At 31.5% G+C, this 9594-nt stretch overlaps 1 protein-coding gene across 3 annotated transcripts; it reads left to right on the forward strand.

Moving 5' to 3' along the window:
• Positions 1-6928: 6928 nt before the first annotated feature.
• Positions 6929-9133, forward strand: LOC108565442. Of its 3 annotated transcripts, none has more exons than XM_017924899.1 (5): positions 6929-7303; positions 7539-7745; positions 7816-7934; positions 7993-8200; positions 8261-8351. In XM_017924899.1, the coding sequence occupies exons 2-5, from the start codon at positions 7561-7563 to the stop codon at positions 8343-8345; spliced, it is 597 nt and encodes a 198-aa protein (XP_017780388.1). In that variant the 5' UTR covers positions 6929-7303; positions 7539-7560; the 3' UTR covers positions 8346-8351. The 3 variants fall into 3 exon arrangements, with proteins under 3 accessions (XP_017780388.1, XP_017780390.1, XP_017780389.1); XM_017924901.1 differs by having other exon boundaries at positions 6929-7096; XM_017924900.1 differs by having other exon boundaries at positions 6930-7196; positions 8261-9133.
• The last annotated feature ends 461 nt before the right edge of the window (positions 9134-9594 follow it).

The following is a 9594-nucleotide window of genomic DNA, read 5'->3' on the forward strand; positions in this document are numbered from 1 at the left end:
TTTGAGAAAAAAAAAACTAATAAAAACATAAAATTATTTATGTCCAACGTTGATAAACGTCCATTAAAAATGAATATTTTATTCAAATGTCTGAGCATATTTCCATAACTTCAATACCGAATGAATGTATATTCACTTTTTTCTTTTCGTAACAGATTGTCTTTCAACCGTAAAGATTCCTTTTCTGTTCAAGCGAAATCGTGAACAAAATAATATACGTTTAATTAAAAACTTTAATTACTATCTGAAATTCGCCACTCGCCCGCACAAGAAATCTCGAGTAATACATCTTCTAGTTTTCAATTGCTTTAATTGGATGGAGAATAATTGCAAATTCAAAACGTTATTCACAAAGTGAAATTTTCATTTAACAAGTTAATTTGTCCTTGTTGATAAAAGTCATGAAATATTTAGTTTTTATTTCAAATAATTTACATGTGCAAACAATTGTTATCATTACACAAAATATTATACAATTTGCACCTTCTATATCTAAGCTAGTCTATATTAACCATTTTCTGATGAGCGGCGGATATATCCGCCATATCCTTTACCTTAATACAGGTAAACGTCGTTTTACGCTGGAGGTCCGTTCGTACAAAAGTCGTCGCAAATCGAATCGGCGTAAAATGAACCCATATTTACAGTATAGATAGTATTTACTATAGGATTTAGTTCTATATATGTGTAAAATTAGCTATTAATAAACGTTTCACAGAGGCGTTATTGTGAATCGGCGTAAATCGAACCGGCGAAAATGCGACTTTCAAATATCTCCGTTTGGAAAAGGTTAAATTTAAGTTTACAGGTAAGACCCTAAATTGGGTTGCCTAAAATTTGTAATTGGTTACGAATTGACAGCTGTCACCTTGTGTCAAAGCAAGAAACTGCTTCACTTAGCAATTCGGTACAACTATGAACAAGTATTGATTGCATTGTAAATAGGTAGAGAAACGCTGTTCTAGTACATTTACTGAAAATTTATGAAAATTTAACTACAATTGATTATTTCCTAAAAATTTGAGGTATTACCTAATTAATTATTTGTACAATCTACAACATTTAACTACTCTTCAACATAAAATCTCTATTATATTTCATACGTAGAAGTTTGTAATAAAGAATATGATAAAAATAACATGAAAATTATGTAACGGTACATTGTAATCATGTATATATGAAATGTATGTATTCATTTTAGAAAGTAAGTAATACCGAGAAGACGAACGCCAATGGTTTCAACTATGAGTCATCGTGGTTTACGTACATGGCTGTCTTTATATACATATAATGGAAGGAACAGTCATTCGTTATATACACCGCATCGCAATTTTTACTATCAAGAACTGACGCACATAGACGTAAATACACGTCTCAACCAATATACGTTTAAGGACATTACCATTCGTAAAACTCCATTTCAAAACACACAAAATTGTCCTCGTTCGAAACAAACAAAATTATTCATATCGATGTATCTGCAGACAATTATCATCGCGTTATATTTCCCACCGCGTACATAGTAAACTGGGTTAAAATCGAGTTTGTCCAATTAAAAATGAATTGCTTTGTCTATTCTATTACTAGGACAAATCCTATAGCATTAACATACAATCACGTTGTTTTTAATATCAAAAATCTATAAAATCTATAAGAAATATACTAAATTGATATAAAATATGCGGAAATTACACAACTAAATTTAGCCTTGAACTTAATTATCAAGTGAAAACCATTGTGGTTTTGAATACACAGCCCGATTAGATCGAACCAATGAGAATTTGATCGAATTAGAATTTTATTTGTAAGTCATGGATAAAGAATATCTTTGTAATATGAACTAAATAAAAGTTTAGATGGATCAATAAATTTTATAAATATTAATAATAAGATTTTGAAAATAGCTTCAAAATAAAAATAGTAACGCTTGTTTTATGACACTTTACATTCTTGTTTCACTGCAATCAATATATGTATTATTTAGATCTTATGATTGAGCACGTTAAAAATTAACGGTTTCTTCGTTTCGTGATATCGAGGATAAAATACTTCAAACGGAATAAATATATGAAACGTTTTTAAACCGGTTATTGGCTTTCTAATAATACGAGTTTGATTGAATGGCGAAAGAAATAATATCGATTCGTGTATATTATCAACAAGTTGCGACCACTAAAAATAAATCGAAAAGCTACACTTTAACGACAAGTCGGAAACGAAATTAATCATGTGTCCCCCTCACATATAAGTCATTAGACAGTAGTAGTTCGATTATATTGTGTAAACACCGAATATATTCGGCGTAAGTATAGAAATAAACAAAAAAAAAAACTGTCGCACAATTCCGTGCATGATCCAATTTCGTTCCATACCATAAATTACGATCGGATTACAATTTAATAATTCACATTAACATGCTCTGACGCAATTACTTAACGTTAAGATAATGCGCGTCATCCCTGTTCACTCACCCCCTCTAAAAGAGAGAGAGAGAGAGAAAAGAAAAAATCTACCCCCAAAGTAGTCGAAAATTAATTATTACCCATTTTATTATTGGCCGCACATAATTGACCGCACGTTTGATCGGAACAATTTGCTGAGACGAGTTTACAATCATTATTGTTTGGAGAGTGGGTAAAGCGAGCTTTGAAAACGGCAAACTTGTAATTAATGGTTCCGAAACTTCAAATCAACCCGACGCATCCAAAACATAAATCAAATTGCCGTCCATAAACTAACTACTGTGCAACAACTCGCGACTCCAAAATTTAATTTACAAATTTAATTAATCCAACACGCCAGATCAATACCAAATCAAACCCATCAATTATGCAACAAATTACACACACACACGCGCGCGCCCTTTTTCAGCAAGAGCAGAGTGGCGCAGTGGAAGCGTGGTGGGAACAGAGTTTCGTGGAAGCACCATCTCCAAAAGTCAACATATGGGATGTAAGGAATAAATCCCGAGCTGAGGCCCAATCGATCCTGACAATGAGACAAGTGATGAATACAATAGAATCAAGGGAACGATACTAAAATGAGGATAATGAAAGTGAAATAAGTGACTTCTGGCAGGAGATACGAGGACTCGATGGGTACAAGGAGGATATCAAAAAAGTGCGGGAACAAAACCATAGAAGAACAAACAGAATTATGTCTCATAAATCATAGAACTATTGCACTTATAACCCAAAAATGGCCGTAAACCCTCATCATTTGACAATGGAATGAGGATTCTGTACATAAACTCCAATACCAAAACCTCTCTCTTTTCCACATGTAAATACTTTCTATCACCCCCTACAACACCATCACTCCTCTCCTGCAAACACAATTGATAAGGCCCTAGAGGTCTAATATATTTTTAATGCATTTTAGATAAAAAATTTCCCACGTTTTTCGCTCTAATATAGAAATAATTGTATATACAACCATAGTTTAAAGTCTTAAGTATAATTGCTTCGGCAATTATCTCCATAATATTGTTAAAACTGTAAGAAGCAAACCCAAAACAACTATGTTGAGAGATTTGTAATAAGATAAATGTTTGTGCCCTTGCAAATTGTAAAAGGGTCAATAATTATGTTTGTAAATAAAGTTATTTTTTGCCGGGCTCATAACCCAGAAGTCCTTGTATCGAAATCATACTCTACTAATCTTTTTGTTAATACCTTACTCAAAAGTATCGTGAATCTAATATTTTCATTGTAAATTTAACACTGACTACTTCAATAGAGCACGCAGACTCTAAACATAATCGCTAAAATCTCCTAAGCCGCAAAATCCCGCCTTGTGTAGTGGAGATAATAAATGACGTTAACAACGAGGAGATTAGTTCGTACTTCTTAATAAACCAACTTATATGATAACATGACGGTTTCAATCCGAAACATAAATACCTAGTACTTATCCTTGGCGCAACTACAGGAGCGTAATCCTTCAACTGCTTAGTTTTCTTTAGATCTCTCACACAGTATTAGATTCATATTTAAAGCAAACTATTTTAGTATGTGTTGCTATTAGCAATACCAAATAATATCACAACTTTGTTTAAAAATATTTATATTCTTAGTTTGTAGGAACTCTAAAATTTAATACTGTTATCATGTAATAATCTTAGTTGTTAATTGCGCTTTCACTTTGTAATATTTTTACACTTTTAAATTAGTAAAAATGCTACCTACATCAATTAATGTGTGTGGTTTATTTATAGGAATTTACAGTTGATATTTACATAAGTCAATTAAATTGCAACCTGATTGCAATGATTATTATTATTAATGAGTATTTATTTTGTTAGTGTTTACTTTTGTATGACTGTTGCAATAAACTTTATTATTATATATATGTATATGTATAGTATGTGAATGTTTTCTACAAAGATTATAACAGTTATCTATGAATGCCTTCCAGTTACTAAGGATATTGTGAACGTTGTTACGGACGCCTTGTGGTTTCTAAAGACGCGATAACGTTGCTATGATTGATGTAACAGTTATTATTGTTTCAAAATTGACAAATAAAATTAAATAATTCGAGTATACTCGATCATATTTATACTTTATTACATAGTTATCCTTATTGAGCTATGATCAAAGTACAGTCTCAAATCTCTAAGAAAATCTGCATTACTGAATTAAGTACATGGGATATGAAAATAATAAATGTACAATATTTACTAAAGTTTTCGGAACTAAAAACTAAGTTTTAATTTTTTTAATGAAGATTTAGAATAGAACTTAAATTATGTTTAAAAATGATTGAAACATTCAAGTATAAAATTAAAACATTTTCCAAATTTTAGAGACGATTAGGATTAAGACAGTCTCAAATACATAGAGCAATTATAATAGTAAATTGTTCAGAAGATAATTACTCTTGTTTAGCACATGGTAAGATGTGTAGAGTCTCAGTATATATTATGAGATAATCGAGAAGTAGTAAGAACCATAGTAAGAAAATCTGCATTACAGAAACATTTCAATAGGTACATGGAATATGAAAGTGATAAATCTTCAATTCTATCAAAGTTTTCTAAAGTAAAAACTAAGTTTTAAAGTTACTTTATTCAAGATTTAGAATAATACTCAAATTATGTTTACAAATGATTGAAACAATCAAGTATAAAATTGAAACATTTTCCAAGTTGCAGAGACGATTAGCTGCATACAAATCTATCATATTTATTCTTATTAAGCTAAGATCAAAGAACAGTCTCTAATATATAGAGCAATTATAATAGTAAATTGTTCAGAAGATAATAACTCTTGTATTATGAGATATTCAAGAAGTAAGATAATCTGCATTACAGAAATATTTCAATAAGTACATGGAATATGAAAGTAATAAATCTTCAATTCTATTAAAGTTTTCTAAAGTAAAAACTAAGTTTTAAAGTTTCTTTATTGAAGATTTAGAATAGTACTCAAATTATGTTTATAAATGATCAAGTATAAAATTGAAACATTTTTCAAAGTGTAGAGACGATTAGATGCATACAAATCTATCATATTTATTCTTATTAAGCTAAGATCAAAGAACAGTCTCTAATATATAGAGCAATTATAATAGTAAATTGTTCAGAAGATAATAACTCTTGTATTATGAGATATTCAAGAAGTAAGATAATCTGCATTACAGAAATATTTCAATAAGTACATGGAATATGAAAGTGATAAATCTTCAATTCTATCAAAGTTTTCTAAAGTAAAAACTAAGTTTTAAAGTTTCTTTATTCAAGATTTAGAATAATACTCAAATTATGTTTACAAATGATTGAAAGAATCAAGTATAAAATTGAAACATTTTTCAAAGTGTAGAGACGATTAGGTGCATACAAATCTATCATATTTATTCTTATTAAGCTAAGATTAAAGAACAGTCTCAAATACATAGAGCAATTATAATAGTAAATTATTCAGAAGATAATAACTCTTGGATTAAGAGATATTCGAGAAATAGGAACTATAGTAAGATAATCTGCATTACCGAAACATTTCAATAATAACATGGAATATGAAAGTGATAAATCTCCGATTCTACAAAAGTTTTCTAAAGTAGAAACTAAGTTTTAAAGTTTCTTTATTGAAGATTTAGAATAGTACTCAAATTATGTTTAAAAATGATTGAAACAATCAAGTATAAAATTGAAACATTTTTCAAAGTGTAGAGACGATTAAATGCATACAAATGTATCATAGTTATTCTTATTAAGCTAAGATCAAAGAACAGTCTCAAATACATAGAGCAATTATAATAGTAAATTGTTCAGAAGATAATAACTCTTGGATTAAGAGATATTCGAGAAATAGGAACTATAGGAAGATAATCTGCATTACAGAAACATTCAATAGGTACATGAAATATGAAAGTGATAAATCTTCAATTCTACCAAAGTTTTCTAAAGTAAAAACGGAGTATTAAAGTTTCTTTATTGAAGATTTAGAATAATACTCAAATTATGTTTACAAATGATTGAAATAATCAAGTATAAAATTGAAACATTTTCCAAGTTGCAGAGACGATTAGATGCATACAAATCTATCATATTTATTCTTATTAAGCTAAGATCAAAGAACAGTCTCTAATATATAGAGCAATTATAATAGTAAATTGTTCAGAAGATAATAACTCTTGTATTATGAGATATTCTAGAAGTAGTAAGAACCATAGTAAGAAAATCTGCATTACAGAAACATTTCACTAAGTACATGGAATATGAAAGTGATAAATCTTCAATTCTACCAAAGTTTTCTAAAGTAAAAACTAAGTTTTAAAGTTACTTTATTGAAGATTTAGAATAGTACTCAAATTATGTTTACAAATGATAGAAACACTCAAGTATAAAATTGTAACATTTTCCAAGTTGCAAAGACGATTAGATGCATACAAATGTTTGAAAAAGTGCCCTATCGTGCGCCCACGCGCTACGCCCATGTCGGAATGACCAGTCAGGAAGCGGACTACCTTTTGTGGAAGGTCTGCTGCGTGTTGGCGCGGACGAATCAGTCAAGAAACGGAAGAAGGTCGTCGCTGGTCGAGGCAGCACACGATAGCAACTGGTAGATGCATCGAACGGAAAGACCATCTCCAGGTACGAATTCAATATTGGAATCAAACGAGCCAGTGCGAAGCAAGTGAAAGAAAGTGCCAGTCGCATTCCCACAAGAAAACAAATCAATAACAACAAACAAGTAAGAGAGAAAAAAAAAGAAGAGAAGTAACAGTGTGCGAGAGTTTTCTTTGGATTTCTCATTAGCATCGAATTAGTAAAATAAGCGGACAAAGGAAAGGACAACGGGTTTGTATCCATTCTCAAATTGGAATTAGAGCAAACGGGGAGTTTTCATCGCATGTGGCCGAAATTATTAAGCGTGATCGAGCGGTGGTGAAACAAGCTGGCCTTGGAAGCGTCAATTCTAACCTTACTTTGCAAAGACAATAAAACTTTTACTGCTCATTAGCTGCGTTCAGCTAAAAGCCTTTTGTTTTTCTGTCAGGTGTGACCTTTTCTAATATGCTTCCGATTGTTGCAGGCAGTATTATTATTCCATCAAGATGCCAGCAAGCGGGCCTGTCTATCAGCCCACCACTGTGACATACGAGGCAAGCAATGGGGCTTCAGATCGTTGGGCAGAGAGACCCATCAGTTACCTGTCACATGCAGCGAGGAGGCCTTGCATGCTGACACGGGTCATGCCCATGGTCCACTTGACATCTGGCATAGCCTGTTTCGCAATTGGGTAATGAAAAAAAAACAAATTTCACTTTTGAATAATTGAATTAATTAAAATCTCAATTGAAATCACACAGGGTCACACTGCTGATCCATGGTGCAATAGGATACTCGAAAGAGGAAGCAGATGACTCTTTCTATACAATCTTCATATGCACTGGGGTATTTGGTATTATATTCGCATTCGTGTTATTCGGTGAGTTATTACAGTAAAATGCGTATATAGTAAATTAATACAAACTATGTTTTTGAAGTGTTGTACTTACGTGTCACGCGTAAGTTGTGCTTCAGGACTAACAAGGACCACATGGACACGAGCGGGGCCCAAGCCCTGACGGTGAATCCATCGACGGATCTGCTTGTCTCCGCGCAGTACGGCCCCATCTCCGAGGTGGCCTATCAACCGCGAAGCGAGGACTCAGAGCAGAGCAAGTTGATGCCCCAAGAAAACAAGGATGTCACGTAAATAAGCGCAATCAAATCTAATAAGAAAACCAATTAAAAATCATATAAATCCTACAGGATAGAGGATACTGACCGCATGGTTGAGACCGATCCTCGCATAGTTCTTCGTCCACTGAATCCTCACGTCCACGAAGAGACTTAATTGGAGTGATGACTTGCCAAACAACGCGTCTTCTATTTCAAGCGCTTGTTATAAACAACGTTGGGTTATCATAACAACAATAACAAAAAAAAAACAACAAAACCGTCGCTTAGGATAAGAAACACCACTTACTACATTCCCGATAATGACAAATCGCAATTCCGCGATTCTTTAAAATAATCTATAGGTTTTAAATGTATGGCTTTAAATGATGAAGAAGAAGTTGAAGAAAAAAAAAAGAGGATAAGTATTAGTAGAGAGATGTTGTTACGGTTCGTTGAAACCAGATTTCTAGTAATTTAATTACAGTTCTACGAGAATTAATGTTGTGATTTATGAAACTTGTTCATTGAATCTATGAAATGATTATTATACATAAATATTGATATGATATATTTGGGGGATAAAAAAAGACATTTATTTGATAATTTATATAGTATTATATCAGGGAAGCTAAAGATATATCTATAAACATATATGAATATATTTTTTTAGGGACGTAATTACTAACAAGAGAAGCTTGTAATCAAATTTGACGCGTTTATTTCAAACGAAAAAAAAACTGATTTAATTAATTTTTTTTGTTGACTGATCATTCGTGAATCTCGCGATTCTCCACACCACATTCCCTACGCATTGAGATTATATATATATATTAACTTGTATTATTATGTTATTATTATTATAAATTATGTACTTAAATAGGTTACACGAGCGTTCTTCAAAACATAAATGCTGAAGTATAATGTTATTTTATGTTTGTTTCTTTTTATATATATGATATATATTATTTTTGATTAATGTATGACTCCATAGGAAATAAATATTTTAAATCTAATTACCTATAGTCCTTATTTAAAGTCCTTTATGTATAATTTTACTAATAGTTAACATTGAAATTAGTTATTTTTTCGGTTAACTTTCACTTAAGTATTAACAATCTGAGCTTCTTGAATTAGTTCAATGGTTGCATATCTTCTGTATCAACTTCCAAAGCAGGATTTTAAGAAATTGTTTCAGAAATTAAATGATGTTTAGCACTATTAAAGTTATAAAATTGAAATAGTTGTCAACTAGATGTTAACACGCAAGTAGAATGACGCTCTTATAGCATACATAATAGAGGTACTACTGAGTAAAGAAGAAGACGAGCGGAGGCTGGCAGATGGCCTGACAATCAGCATCGCAGAGTAGTAATATGTTACATGTCCTGTATGCTGACGAAGAAGAGGAGAGTTTTTAGTGCGGT

This window comes from Nicrophorus vespilloides, unplaced genomic scaffold, assembly GCF_001412225.1.
Source record: "Nicrophorus vespilloides isolate i.1.1-1 unplaced genomic scaffold, Nicve_v1.0, whole genome shotgun sequence".
NCBI classification, from domain to species: domain Eukaryota; kingdom Metazoa; phylum Arthropoda; class Insecta; order Coleoptera; family Silphidae; genus Nicrophorus; species Nicrophorus vespilloides.